Source organism: Mustela erminea, chromosome 19, assembly GCF_009829155.1.
Source record: "Mustela erminea isolate mMusErm1 chromosome 19, mMusErm1.Pri, whole genome shotgun sequence".
Classification (NCBI taxonomy): domain Eukaryota; kingdom Metazoa; phylum Chordata; class Mammalia; order Carnivora; family Mustelidae; genus Mustela; species Mustela erminea.
In genome coordinates, this window is record NC_045632.1 from 31,554,449 (window position 1) to 31,570,192 (window position 15,744).

Sequence of the window (15,744 nt, forward strand, 5' to 3'; positions counted from 1 at the left end):
TCTGAGAACATTAAGCTATATTACTCTGAAACAGAACAGTAGCCTCTGTACTTTAATTCTTGATAGGATAAAATAAGGTCCATCCTACATGACTTACCGACTACCTTCTATTTGCATAACACTTCATATTTTTTATTGAAACACAAAACACGTACCAAAACTGATGTTACTTCTGATTTCAAAGTTATAATCGTTATCGTGTCGTAATGTTTAGAAATGATAATTAAGCATGGAGCACGGGGTGTGGCGCATAAACACTGAATCTTGGGACTTTGAAAAAATAAAATGAGATTTAAAGAATAAAGGTGATAGGGGCACCTGGGTGGCTCAGTGGGTTAAAGCCTCTGCCTTCGGCTCAGGTCATGATCCCAGGGTCCTGGGATTGAGCCCCACATCGGGCTCTCTGCTCAGTGGGGAGCCTGCTTCCTCCTCTCTCTCTGCCTGCCTCTCTGCCTACCTGTGATCTCTGTCTGTCAAATAAGTAAATAAAATCTTTAAAAAAAAAAAAGAAGAAGAAGAAGAAGAAGTCAAGTCATGTGCCCTGCTTACCTAGCTCGCATTCATTCACTCATGATTCATGACGTGTTTATCAAGCAAGTACTATCTGTTATTAGGGTTGAAGGTGCAAAGGAGGATCAAACCCAATCGTTGCCTTCAGAGAGCTTAAAGGACTGTGTTGGAGCAGAACTTAGTTGTCGTTTCAAAGGCAAAGGAACTCAAATTGGGGAGTTTGCTGGCATCTGCCTTAAGACTGTGGGGCCAAGATAAATGTGACATATAAAAACAAGCATCAGCGTACAAGTGGGAGGAGATAGCCTAGAAAACATTTTCTCAACTATGTCTATGACTCTTGGGAGCTCCTCGTTCATTATTAAGTTCTTTGATGACACCGACCCCTGCATAGGAATCTCTTCCCAGAGCAATTTATAAATATCAAATAATTTTTATGGTGGGTAATTCCAGAAAGGGTTAAAGTTAGCTTCTCTGGGACACATAATGGGAAAGTAGCTGAACGTGATTTCAAAGGGATTTTTTAGGAGAGAATTCCAATTATAGAGAAGTAATTTCCCTTTCTAGCTTACTAAGCTCGATTTCAGACTAATGCAGTTTCAAGATCCATATCCCTTCTCCCCTTATTTCAACAGATATTTTGAATATGAAAATCTTATGTCAAAACTTAGCTGAAGCCTTCATCGGGCTTTTGAAAGGCTAAGTAAGAATTCTGTTTCTAGGAATAAAAAGATTTGGATCAGAAAGATTCCTTGCTGGCTAGAGTCCCTTTTTGGATGGTAGTTCAAGCAGCCTTTAATCATATTTTTGTTGATTATTTATTAGTTTCCCTGGGAAATCAAAGACTCAGTAACGTAGAATGCGTTTTCCTTAAGATATTTTGTGAATCAGAATCCAGAGTAAAGAAATAATGGAAAATACATTTCCTTTGCTGATATGGACTAATTGGGAATTAAAATACCTTTCTCTAGTCAGTGCCCCACATGGAAATGCTAAGTGCCCTCCCTGGCCCAGTTGTACCAACCACAGTTTCTGCCTAGACAAAACTCTTATGCTGCTAGTAGATAAAGAGAGTGCTTTGTCAGGAAATCAAAACTGCGGAGCACTAGAACTAATTTAAGTAAAAGGATAGGCTCTAGGCCAGCTGTTGGGGTAAACCCACATTGAACCAAATGGGAGACGGAAGAAACTTAATATGTGTGCCTTCCAGTCATCAGCCTAGAGTGTGTGGAACGCCAGCTTGTGGTGTTTGTCCCTGTGAGACGTGTGAAGGCAGACCTCCTTTCTCAGCAGCACGGGCTGCCAGTTTGCGGCAGCTTTAGTCAATAATGGGTTTGCTCTTGCGGGGGCCAGACTTCGGCTAGTTTCCTGATGGAGGTCAGGGGAGCTGTGAAATGTCTTTACTTTCTTTCCTTGTGCACATCGTCCTGATTAGGTGACATCAAAAGGCATTTGAGAGAGAAAAAAAAAATCTGCTGGAGTAAAACACAAAGAAAATAGGATGCCTTTTGCGTTGTTGAGGCCAGTGTCCTTTGGGTGGAGATACACAAGATAAACACACATGACAAATGAGAAAACAGTTGGGAACAACAAAGTATGTCCAGGTGACAGAAGCAGCAGAGCCCTGAGGTGAAGGGCACGACTCTGGAGCCAGCTGGTCCGAGTTCAAAACCCACTCTGCCACTTACTAGGTATGATTGTGGGACAAGTTTTGTAGCCCTCCTGTGCTTGGATCTTTGTCCCTTAAGTGGAGGTACAAGAACACCCACCTCACGATCACGCAGATGTCATTTGAGCCATATGTAAGATCCGTGACCAAGAGAAGTAGGTCACAAGGGCTATGAGAAGGTCACTCCTCTGTGTTTTGAAGCCCGGGGTAGAAATGTCTTCATTAAGTTGAACCAATACTCGAGTATCTTTGACACTATAAAAAACTGCCAATTTCTTATCGTTTCATCTACCAAAGAGGGGCTCAGGAGGATGGCGAAGGAGATTGTTCTGGTTTTCTGGAGATAGAAGAAAAAGAGAAAGAACCCATAACATAGGGTTGTTATGAATTAATGGCTGTAATGTTCAGCATGGTACCTGGCCTGTCGTAGGCGTTACAGATGTTGGTGATCGTTACCATAGCTCAGAAGTCAGAAGCTCAGATGCCTCCAGGACCCAGGAGCACCAGTCACTGATCACTGGCAGCAGAGACCATTGGTGTGGAGATGTGAGTGGTCAGGACAGTGGCTCTGCTCCCCAGCTGTGCCCACCACTCCGCCCTGGCTGTGGCCTTACGAGAACACTGGTCCACGGCTGCTGCCATGGCTTCTGGTATATTTCAGAAAACACTGGAAATCTGGATTTTGCTGAAAATCTCCCAACTGTTAAATCTTGTTGATTTATCTTAAAGTCCTCTACAAGCCAAATAAAACCCTGTTTGCAGGCTGTGGGCCACCAACTCATGACATCTGCAGTCTAAGAATGAAACATGTGAATGTAACTTAAGGAAGCCCCTCTGATGAATTTCTTATCTTACTGTAAGTCAGAGATTTGTTTCGATTCTGGAAATATTCATGGAGTTCTTACTACATGTCAGACCCTGCGCTGGTGCCGAAGATACAGGAGAGACCAAGACAAGACCGTCCAAGGAACTCACACACTATAAAAGAATTTTGAAGAGAAAGCAACAGCTAGCCCCTAATCGAGATTCCGTGTTGGTTTCCAGATCCTTCCGTTACCTCTGTTAGGTTTAGATCCTATCCAATGAGTGCTTGAAAGTGGACTTGGGTTTTTGAATAATAATAGTGCGATGCAGTATAACACTAATAAATCTGCCAACAATATTGAAGAAATACTCTACTGGGGTTCTGTTCCTCTTAGTTTCCTGCTTTTTCTCTGATTAATCATCCTCTTTCATTCACTATCACTACGTTACTTACGGACTTGGGCTCTGATATTTTTCCATTGTTTGCCTGTTGCTTCACACCTTTTTTCTCATTTTGTCTTTGAGAGAGTGAACTTCCTTCACACTTCCAAGGGCATTCAATGGCACATGAATCCTATGAGCTAATTCAGTGTCATTTGGGAAATAGGGAATATTATACATCCCCTCCCTTTCATGGAGATTCGCAAAGCCCGTCAGCGAAGCCCATTAAAGGCTCCAAGGAAAAACGGCCGTTTACAAAGCTACTTGATAAACCTTGTCTGAATAAATGTTTCCCAAATGTGTGGAACCAAGGCCTACCATCCCCTCCTTTCCTCACTCCCTGCACCTTAATATGCCAAGTTAATGATCATTGTTTGGCCCATTCACGGAAATGCTGGATTGCCAAATTACAGTTCCTATTAGGAACAATAGTTTCTTTCAGTTTCTTCTCTGCCTCAGTATATATGGGTAAAGGTATCTCCAGGAGCTCAGTCTTTACGTTCAAGGAATCTAGCAAATGGATTGCGGCGGTGGCCGTCTTGTTGGTGCCTAACAACTGAATGAGAAATCTTCGAGGGAAGAGACTGTTGCTTGTGCTGTCTGTGTGGCCCCAAGCACAGGGTCACTCTGCTGTGGGCGTGGGGCACATGTACACGAACTGACCAGTGACTGCCCGCAGCAAAAATACTCCAGGAGATGTTAACAGTTGATGAATTCGGATAAAGAATAGATGGGTGGTTTTTTCGGTACTATTCCTGTAAGTTCTCTGCTAGTTTAAAATGAGTTCCGAATCTAAAATTCTTTTTCATCTATGAGACTGTATTCCTAAAAGGTGTCAATTATACCTCCCTTTAAAAAAAAAAAAAAAAAGTATCGGAAGGCTTGGCAAGCCTGAGAGATAAGAGCAAGAAGAAAAAATTGGAGGATGCCCCTGAGCAGGTCAAGAAAAGGGAATGAAGACGAACAGGTGTGCAATAGAATCAGCAGGTTTGGGTTATTGCAAAGATCAGTGTCTGATCCTGGGGCTAAGACGGTGTCATCCAGGGGCCCCGTTCCCAGGCTGCATTCCAGATTGGGTCTGCCCGGGTCTCCCACTGAGTCCTGTGGCCAGTACTTTTGCCGCCCCCAAGCCCCCAAACTGTTGACTCCTCTATGATCAGCCTCCCCCGCCCCAGCTCCCCTGCCGCCCCCTGCCTCCCATGTGGGTGGCCCATCTGGCCTTTCTGCTTCGCATCCAGGTTGGTCATCTCAGCTGCCATCATGTCACTTCCTCCAGGACTCGCCACACCCAGCCACACTGCTCAGCACCTCACGGCAAGGCTCAGCCTGACTCTTCTTTAGAGGAAGAGGAATTAGCCTCAGATTTGAGGGTTCGGCGGTAAAATGACGTTTCCCACACTCACAGACCTGCATACCGAGGAGAAGGCTGCGCTGATTGTAGGCTGCTGGTGCAGGCAGCTCCCCGAACAAGCGGGGAGCATGGGGCAGATGAACCATCCTTGTAAGCCTCGGGAGCTCTCTTGTGTCTTCTTGGTTGTGGGCAGAGCGCTAATGCTTTGGCTTTAATACAATTCCTTTCCTCACAGCTCTTGACATTTGTAAATCTTCAGGAAAATGTATGTGGGAAATCAATAGGACACGCTTCAACCCAGTTACAATAGCGAGAGGAAGACCATCCTAGCCTTTAAGATCGCTCCCGTGGATACGAGTATTTTTACGACCTGTCCCTGGGCCCCCACACCCACCTCCTGATTTTTATGAAGGTGAGCACTGTAGGACAGTGAGAGTCACAGGATTTGACATAACTTAACTCCTAGGTGTGTTTGGCATGAAAACAAAGATAACCCTGTTCAGCAGTGAATTTGTGCCTCTGGGTGAATGGCCAGGTGTTCTTTCAACTGAACTGTGAGACTAATTTCTTCCTGGCCCCTGGAAGCCAGCTGAAGCAGTGGGCCAGCTGGTGTACCTTCAGTCTTGCATACCAACATCTTTCTCTGATTCACAGATTTCCTTTATCCCCAGCACTTCCTCTGGTATGTGCATCCCCGACAGTAAGCGATATCTCTTATTGGATTTGGGCATTTTTCAACCGTGAGTCTTTTGGGGGTGGGGAGCGGAGTAGAGGAAGGTGAGGCTACGTTAGAAGAGGGAGCCATGCTTTCATCTCACCCACTCCGACTCTTGCACATCCGATGGTGTCCACGTTCGCAAGGAGAGGACGCTGAAGTCAGGGAGGATGGCCTTAGGAGCAGAACTCTTTAATATTTAAGTGATCTCCCAGAAAATGAAGTCAGTTTATATCCAGTGGTTGAAACGCCCACCATGACTAGAGAATAAAACAACAAGAAGCTACAGAGATTCTTCCCTAGAAGAGAAGTTCCTTTTGGAAACTTCCCGATGACTTTGATTCACAAAGCGTAGCCTTTCCATAGTCATCAATTTACTTTTCAGTGATCTGAGCTTTGGAGAGGCTCAGAGATTTACCTGGTGAGTCAGAGAGTAAAACTTAATGCTTGGAAGCGGGAGCCTATACCTGGCAGTCTGCTGGTTCTCAGGATACCAGATCATATCCGTTAATTTATTTGCCCAAATAGCTGTGACATACAAGATTCTCCATGCACTAAAAAGGGTGTTTGAAAGTCGCAAGGAAGTGGCAGAGGACCTCTGGTGACTTGAACGTGTCCACCTTCAACAGAGTGTGCCTGTTGACACCCCTGGGATAATCTGGACCTAGCTTACAAGTTTTTTTTTTTTAAGGGAAATGCATTTCTCTTTGCTCGTGAAGAAATGCATTTCTCTTTGCTCGTGATACATACACATTTCCGTTTTCGGGAGGCTGCAGTGATTCTGTTGAAATGGTGCCCGTCTGTTTTTGAGAGGAAATTGCCAGGAGCTTTCCAAAGCGAGCTGCACCAGGATGCAAACCGTGAACCTCCTTTAGTCTGGTGTGTGAGAGAATTTTGGTGGACTGTACCAGGCAGTCTGCGTTGGGGCTCAGCTTTGTTGCAAATGCCCTTCTCAGCCATTCTCACAAACCTAGCTTGCCTAAAGGCTGTGCATTGAAACATATGTGACTTCTCAGGTACTTTTTTTTTTTTTTAAAGATTTTATGCATTTGTTTGACACAGAGAGAGCACAGGAAGGGGGAGCGGCGGGCAGAGGAAGAGGGAGAATCAGGCTCCCCGAGAAGCAGGGAGCCCGATGTGGGACTAAATCCCAGGACCCTGGGATCGTGGCCTGAGCTGAAGGCAGATGCTTGACAATGGAACCACCCAGACCCTTTAGGCACTTTTAAATGTACTGGACACTTCAGGTGCAGATTCCCTTAAGCCAAATCTTAGCAGATACTTACATATTATAAAAGCAATTATGTTTCGTGCAAAGTACAGTAGCAGCTTTCACTCCTAAGAACATATGTTGCCTATACTGTTTACACACAGAGTTGTCTGCTGCAAGAGTTCTTTGCCCTTGGTAACAACTGTAATAGTTGAAGCACCACCTTAAAAAGCCACATAGATGAATTTCCAAAAGGGAAAATTCCTCATGGTTCATAACTCATAATAGAATAATAAAGCTATGCCTATAGCAAAAATGCTGATAGGGAAAGGGACGGGACAGGAGCAGGAAATCTGGACTAGCTTTAAAAAAAACGATTTAAAAATTCTAAGACTTTGGGGAAATTGAGCTTAAAAAATAACGTGAATAACGACTATTAGTATTTGTTGAAGGTTTACCTTCTGCCAAACGCTGTGCCTCGTGCCATGTGTCGGTTTTTAAATTTCACCCTCACGACTCTCGATGCAGCAGGTGTTTTATTATCCCTATCTGTTAGACGAGAAAGCTGAGGCTTCCCAAAATGGCTTACAAGGTCATCCGGCCTCCAGCAAGTAGGGGAAACAGAATTCTAACTCACACGGTCAGCCTTTGAGCAGTTGCTCTTGGCCATTTTTCTGGCCTCATACATCATCTCTTCCTACAGCAGAGGTCACAGACCGAAAGCCAGCAGGCCAGATCCTGCCTCAGATAACAGTAGCCACTGCTGAGCCCTTCTTACGTGTCAGAATTATTGTATGCACACTTACTCTGTTATTTCATCCTCAAAACAACTCCACGGCATCAGTGGTGGTTGGCATCCCCGTTTTACGGATGAGGAAAACTGACATTCCGATGAAGTCGTGTGTCCCAGAAGGTAGCGGGACTGCCATCCAACTCCAGGCAGTCTGGTCCCAGAAGCCACTCTCTTAACCATCACGCTAAGAACTGCAGTCATCTGCCAACATTGGAAAACCGAGTTATTTCACATTACACGCAAAGATGTCCGACTTCTCTGGGAAAACCAGACGAGACAGGAGATCGGGCGGTACTGATTCCCTTCCACCAGGCAAAAGTCGCTTGGCAGCCGTGGGTAGCGCTCTTGATGAGAGCGGTATCTCCCCCCGCCACCTGTCCCTTTCACTGCTTTACTCCCGGTGACTCACTTGGACTTTGGGGGCCTGTTAGTTTGCAGTTGGGGTCTGGGGTCTTCATGGGACTGGAGCTGCCTCCACAGGGGCCTGTTGAGTGTGTTTCATTGTGTATGCTGTTCGGTGCTAATAGCATCCCCCCAGAATAACAGCAGACTCTCGCTCTGTCCCCTTCCCCCAGAGAAGGGGACTGTGGGGCTCTAGCGTTTGCGCCCAACCATGTGTTGGGGATCCTTTGATATTTATACCCTCTCCTCTCTCCACCTGCTTGGTAGCATTCTGGTGGTATTTGGTTGGCCATAACCAAGCTGGCGTATAGTTTGGTAGACTGTCGTGTGACCCAGGGACCCCCCAGCCTCCATCTGAGTCAGAGCGGAATACGACTCTAACACCCAGAAATGAAGGAGCTGGCAGGTGCCTGCATCCTTCACAAACCAGAGACTTACATATTGAACGGGGCATTTCTAAGAACTCAGTCTTGATGATTTGTTCCGTGTTGGGCCAAACCAGTGTATTATTGGTAAGATAATGATGGCATTCACCCCAGGGTAATCCTTCCAGGGATTTTGATGATGCAGTAAATCACGAGTGTAAAGCCTGAGTGGTTTATGCCATTAAAACCTCGGGATAGAATTAGACTGTAATCACCACTTGCCCATGTTTTGTCATTTATGATAATTATAGTAGTAATAATCCGTGTATTGTTGGGAAGTAGCAGTCAGAAGCATCCATCAATTTTTTATCGACACCAAATCAAGTTGATACTTCATCTTTGCTGCAAAAATGTAGATTGCACCAATTAGTCTAAAGAAATTGGGCAGTCATTAGCAATGAAGGAAGCAGTTCATCTATGGAATATTTCTGGTTCCTCTGATGCCAACAATCCCTCTTAATTACGTGGAACACCGTGAGCGTCTTTGGGACTCTGTCAATAGTGCCATTGTTGGCTTAGATCAGAAGGAGCATCGTGTCCCTGCTTTTATGTAAAAGAATGCACTATTACCTCCCAGCCCCCACCATGTACCCTTCTGTGCTTCCAGGCAAATTTATTCTGAAGCAGAGCACTCAAATCAAAGCAGTTGGCTTCTTCTTCTTTTTTTTTTTTTTTATTTGGAAATAGGAATTTTCCCCAGTGGGCTGCTTTCAGGGATGGTGCGTTATCTACCATCCCATACTAGTTACTGTTCTCATTCACCTTACCCAAATCATGGAATAATCATCTGCTTGAAAAGAGAGAAAGAAAGAAAAAAAAGAGGAGTGGGGCGGGGGAGAAAGGAAGAGAGAGAGAGACAGAGAAAGAGAGCTAGAGAAGAAAGAGAGACCAAACTAAAGAAAGAAGAGAGTCAGAAGTTAAAAGAAAATCCAACTCATTGTGAAGAAATCCTGGTACTAATGAGCTTTCCACATCTGCCTCACGTCTTTTCCCCAGGCTATCCCACTCTCCGTCTCTAGACATTTTCAACCGGCATTGCCCATAAATTGTACTAAGCAGCTGAATAATGTAGTGTGGAAATTGCGAATATATCTATATTTTTTCGATTTAGAAAGTTTGGAAGAGTCAGACTAGGAAGGAAAGAACTCACCCCTCACCCCCCAACCATGATGCCAATCTCTGTAACTGTTTTTTGGTATATTTTATTCCAAACTCTTAAACATACACATACGTTGAGTTTTGTGGTTGCTGTCGTTGTTGTTGTTTTTGTGTTATTATTACATACGATCCTTGAGCAATGCAGGGGTCAGGAGTGCTGATCCTCGGCACAGTCACAAATCCCTGTAGAATGTTGGACTCTCCAAAAACTTAACGTAGACTCCCATTGAATGGAGTCTGCCAGTATTACCAATACCATAAACAGTCAATGAACACATATTCTGTTTGTTACATTTATTAAATACTGTATTCTAACCATAAAGTAAGCTCTAGGAAAAAAAACAAAAACAAAACACTAAGAAATCATAAGGAACAGACTTAGAGAACAGTGTTGCATTTACCAAAAAATAAACCACACAGACGTGGACCTTCACAGTTCAAACCCATGTTTTTCCAGAGTCAGCTTTATAATGGGGTGCCTGGGTGGCTCAGTCGGTTTAACATCTGGATTTGGGCTCAGGTGAGGATCTCTGGGTTGTGGGATCAGACTCTGGGCTGGGCCCACTTAAGATTCTTTCTCCCTCCCTTTCCCCCCAAAGAGTCAACTCTATGGTATTCTTTCTTTTTTTTTTTTTTTTAACTTGTCAAAATTTTTTCACTTTACCCACAATTTCAGTAATCATTTTTCACATGTGACTAGTACTCCATTAAATATAAGGTATCTACTTCTCCATGTTTTGGATTATTGCCCGGAGGTAAAAAGTGAAATACTAGATCAAAATTGATTAGTTTCTTTATAACTCTTGATAGAAATTGACATACTGTGTCCCCAAAGAATTAGACCAATTTAAAAAAAAAAAACCCACCATTAATATATGGATACCAGCTTAATTTTAGTGAATGAGATTTAAATTCAGATGTGTGGGCATTCTTGTATCTGAGCTAAAAATATAAATGGTACCCTTCCATAATTTAGCTAAAAATATTAATCTTACCCCTCCATAATGGACAAATGGGTACAGTATCAAATTGTGCTCTGACTCAGACTGGCTTAAACCGGGCAATTATTCTCTCATGTTACAGAAAGGTCAGAGGTAGGACAGCTGTAGGTGTGATATGATCATAAGCCCAGTGATGTCACTCAAGACCTGGATTCCTCTTTTTTAAGCTCACCATCATAACCTTTACCCTCATGCTGGCTTCCTTCGTGTTTCAAATCGCTGCAGCTGCTCCAGGCATCACATCCAGATGTTGAAACAACAAAGATGGAAAGAGATCAATTCTTCCATTGCCTCCCTCTCAAGAGTGAGGAAATCCTCCCTAGAAATTCCCCGTTCACCTTCTTTCCAGTCAGTCTCATTGCCCATATCTGGGTCAGGAGTGCAGTGCTAGACCAAAATCTACCAAGGGAAATGGAATCACCATATTTGGCTTTATTACCCAAGATTTACTCATGAGCTGGCAGAGGCATCTATTTTCTCTGAGTTGAAGACATGAGTGGTTGTTGGGGAAGTAACCCGTAGATGTCTACCAAGACACCCTGAGTTTTTTCTTTAGTCTCTGGTTCACTCTTAGAACCATTTAGAATTCTGTAGTAATAGCATATGCATTTCATGGATGTTTGCAAGATACATGCAAGTCCTCGGCTTTGGCCTCTGCCTAAGGCCCTCATGTACTGTGACTGTGCTTACATCCCTTACATTTTCCTAAAAACCTGCCTCGGTGCTATGCCCCAAAGATAAAAACCAGGATCTCTTCCATTTTTAGAAACCTTTGGTGTATAGGTCTCATATGGGAAAGAAGTAGAGCTGGCTTTCTGCTAGAGAATTCCTGTTTGGTCAGGACTGGCCAACTAGCCAGCCGTCGCAGGGTTTCTGCTGAGACCGAAGGCTTACAGAAAATTCTCACTGAATTACTAGGCTCCATGCATGTTATTCCACGACATAGCCCAGCATTTTGAACATTTCACTGCTCATGAGCACCTCCAATGAAAGACCAGGGAAAGGAAGGGTGAGGATTGAGGAATTCATATCAGTCAAATACTTCTTGTTTTATCTCATTGGAGAAGGGGCTAGAATTACTGCCTCAAAGAGTGCTTTGAAAATAGTCTACGGGGCACCTGGGTGGCTCAGTGGGTTAAAACCTCTGTCTTCGGCTCAGGTCATGATCCCAGGGTCCTGGGATCAAGCCCGGAATCGGGCTCTCTGCTCAGTGAGGAGCCTGCTTCCTCCTCTCTCTCTCTCTCTCTCTCTCTCTCTCTCTGCCTGCCTCTCTGCCTACTTGTGATCTGTCTATAAGATAAATAAAAATCTTTTTTTTTTAAATAATCTACTTTATTTCACCACGCATTCTCCCCCTAATTGTACAAATTATCAGCATTACATTTTAGTTTTAAAAAAAAAAAAAAAAAAAGAGCAGCGATGTAGAAAACACGCCCCGGGTTGAAGAAACCAGCCGAGCTACTGCATACTTGAGAAATTCAGCACTCTTTTGCATTTCATGTACATAGTTGAATCATAAGGTACAGATCCTGTCGTTTTATTAATGCCTGACTTGCAAATATTTTTTTGGCACCCGAGACATCAAGGTGATCTTGGATCAAACCTGCCCATTCCTTTAGCCAAGTAGATGAAAGTCCAAAATACCCCCATTTCTGAGAAGGCCATGATGAAATCATCGCTTTAGTCGTAATTCTGGGTGAAGACACAAAATGCAACAAAACACCCCACCTACTGTACCTGTATACTTTTTGTTTTACGGTTTGTGAGGTTTTTTACAAGACAATTACATGTTCTAATTATGAGATTACATACATTTCTACCACTTATGTAATCAAGTGTAATTATACCGACTACTTGAAAAGACAGTGATAAAGGATTACTCGAAGCAAAAATTAGACATCAGAATGCCATTTCAGAAAGGCTTTTGGACCCTGTATGTCACAGATCCCAGAAGAGGTGGATGAAGGTGAACACAGTAGCCTCCAGTAGCTACTGTTATGACAGCAAGAATCACTCCTGTCATTCTGGAAGGTTCATCTTTTTAAAACTGTTTTTCAAATAATTAAAAAAAAATTTTTTTTTAATCTTAAAAAAAAAGGGGGCACCCAGGGACACCTGGGTTGCTCAGTCATTTAGGCCACTGCCTTCGGCTCAGGTTGTGATCCTAGGATCCTGGGATCGAGTCCCATATCGGGCTCCTTGCTCGGCAGGGAGCCTGCTTCTCTCTCTGCCTCTGCCCGCCACTGTGCCTGCTTTTGCTCTTTCTCTCTCTCTGATGAGTAAATAAAATCTTTTTAAAAGGGGAGGGGGCACCTGGGTGGATCAGTGGGTTGGGACCTCTGCCTTCAGCTCAGGTCATAATACTAGGGTCCTGGGATCGAGCCTGGCGTCGGGCTCTCTGCTCGGCGGGGAGCCTGCTTTACTCTCTCTGCCTGCCTCTCTGCCTACTTGTGATCTCTGTCTGTCAAATAAATAATTTAAAAAAAAAATCTTTAAAACTGGTTTTCAAACATAGCACCCATGATGTGTACCTTCGTTACCTGTGCAGAAGGTAGTTGAGTTCTGAGTTTGTCTCCTTTCCCTCACCTTCTCTTCCTCCTTCTCTGGCTCTTCTTCCCTCCCTTTCTTACCTTCCAACCTCCCCACCCCTGCCTTTTATGTAAGGGCCTGGAGAAGGGCTTGAAACAGTAGGCTAATGGGGCCAAACGGACTGGATTCCTGGGACATAATTCCCACTCAAGTAATCCTTGGATCCAAATGTTTGAAAGCACTGGCTTAGAAGAGTTCATGTTATCCTTAAAATTGTCTAACTCACTCCTCAGAGGGCGGACCATGTAGAAAGTCAAGGTCCATGGGGTTTCACGGCCTTTAGGAGGGGTTGTAGCGTGGTGTTGTTGTTCTGTGAGAGACACAGAGTAGAGAGAGGAACATAAACACAGACTACAGTGTAAGCAAAACTAGAAACCTTGAACATGAAGTACATGATGCTACAGACAGTTCCTTAGAATAATTGTTTTTTTCATCACTGAAAACAAAGTATATTGAAAGGGTAATTTTTCTTCAAGTCAGCTCCTTTCCCTCAGGTGTCTTTTTTAAGGACTTTTTTTTTTTAAGTAAAATGTAAGAATTTTAAAACTTATTTGTGGACTACCGTAACATTGCTAAGGACTTCTCCAAAACCTTTTCACCGCTTCACATGTTCACTCGTTCTTGATTTTAAAAAATAACAATAATAATAAAATTCCTAATCACCTGTCCTGAGTTTACAGTTCAGAGCAGTTTTGTTGTTGTTGTTGTCTTTTGTTTTTTTGGACTAGCTAGTCATATTCTAAGGACAGCATCGCTGAGGTGTGCTGTTCATCGCCCATATGGAGCAAATTAGAGAGAGAAGGAGCGGAGCTGCCACTGTTTATGATTGGTTACGGTAGTATTTAAAAAAAAAAAATTGACTTGCCCCGCTTTGGAGAAGAAAGATGGATAAAATGCTCTTTGAACACATGAGCCTTTTTTTTTTTTTTTTTAAATGTCGGTACAGAAGGGTTGCATTTATATTTGGCTTTGCAGACCTGTCTCTTGACCTTCTAATTACTTTATTTGAAACAGCACTGAGGGTATAATAAACCTGGAGGTTGCCTCTCCTTTGCTTTATCATAAATTAAAGCTGCCGGTTTGTTGAGGTGAAAGTGGAGGCAGAATGTTCATTACCGCTCAAGTGACGGCTTGTCAATAATAGTGCTTTTTAGTTTGTTCTAGTCAGCACTTGCTGTGCATTTTGTTGGGCCGCTGGGAAATAAATACAACAAGATTATACGTTTGGAATACCACAAGAGTTCACGGAAAAAAAAACAACAACCCACAAATGATAAATTATACACTTGGTAGAAAGTGACATGCTATCTTGTGCTATTAACAACCGAAGATAATTGCAACGAATTGTAATTGCAGTTTGCAACTTACAGTACAGTGTGTCCGACATCAATCTTAATAGCGAACAAAGCAATTTATATTAAAACTTAATTCACTTGGTAACTTTCTGCTGTATACACGGGAGCTAACAGATGTAGCTTTTCAGAAAGTTCAAAGGCATTTGAAACGTGGCAAGAAATGCTAATGCAGTAAGCCTTGGAGAAATATTGCATTACTCCTTGTAATGAAAACAAATGTATGTCATTATCTCCTACTTTGTGTTTATTTAATAAAATATGCAGTTTGCCTGTTGGTGAAGTCAGTGTTTCTGAGTGGATATGGAATGATCTTCCATTTGGAATCAGAGGCCAGACAGGACTAGCAATTACGCATCTGGTATAAGCAGTCTGCTTTACTATTTTGGTAGCATGCCCCTTAATGCTTCAGTAGGTTTTGTACGCGGTGTAACAGCAAACTGGAGTAACTTTATTCATGACTTTCCTTAAATTGGATGTCTTTGAAGCAAGAAAGGGAGATCTCCTGGAATTACTTAAGAGAACAAGCATATTTGTTTTGTGAGCCTGACTGATGGCCAGCAGAGCAGTTGAGTGAAATCTCTAAACTGATTAGGGCTTTAGTTCAAATAATCTTCTACCTTTTTCATTAATTTATTCCTTAATGCTATTTTGCTGCTCTTCTACCAAGGATAATAATCTCACACTCGCTGACCTCCATGAGTGGGTGACCTGGAGCCCATAACTAATCTTATTTACCCTCCTGACCAGCCGAACTTCATTTACCTTGACTGGATAAAGAGCCTCGCGTTGCTAAGCTTCCCCTCCTTCGTAGCTTTCTGGTTAATCTACAGTGAAGGGAAGATGATAGGCTTTCCCCGTCAAGATCCAGAAGCATCCAGGGACAGTGAAAACTTCAGGCCATTCCTCTTCCTCGCTGGAGCCCCACTCTCCTAACGCAGATTATTTTCATTTTGAAAGTCAATTTCCAGCCACGGGCTATAGGAATCCGTTGCTGGATTTAGGTTTAATTGTTGAGGGCGTATACGTATAATTTTATATCCTGCTTTTAAATTTAATACCAAAGTGTTTCCCATGTTGCTTCATAATTTAATAACTATGCATTTTAATGACAATAATTCATTAAGTTTGTATGCCGTTTTTTTTCTAATCATTCCCCATTATTAAAAAGTTGAGTTACTTCCACTCAGTTTCACCATTACAAATATTACTGCAATAAAAATGTCTTTAGATTTTTTTTTCTTTTTCGTTTAGAGCGTTTCTTTGGAAAACATTATTAGAAGCATAACTGTTAAGCAAGACATGTAAACATTGCATGGCTCTT

General features: G+C 42.9%; 1 protein-coding gene across 3 annotated transcripts in view; it reads left to right on the plus strand.

Moving 5' to 3' along the window:
* Positions 1 to 15,744, plus strand: part of FTO (FTO alpha-ketoglutarate dependent dioxygenase) — a 377,970-nt gene that overhangs the window by 285,305 nt on the left and 76,921 nt on the right. Inside the window, exon 9 of one of the 3 annotated variants that reach the window (XM_032324554.1) lies at positions 4,663 to 6,201. The exons of the other annotated variants lie outside the window; for them this stretch is intronic. Coding sequence (XP_032180445.1) covers positions 4,663 to 4,765 — 103 coding nt within the window. The 3' untranslated portion in view covers positions 4,766 to 6,201. Of the gene's footprint in view, positions 1 to 4,662; positions 6,202 to 15,744 lie in introns of those variants that run through there. 3 annotated transcript variants of the gene reach the window in all.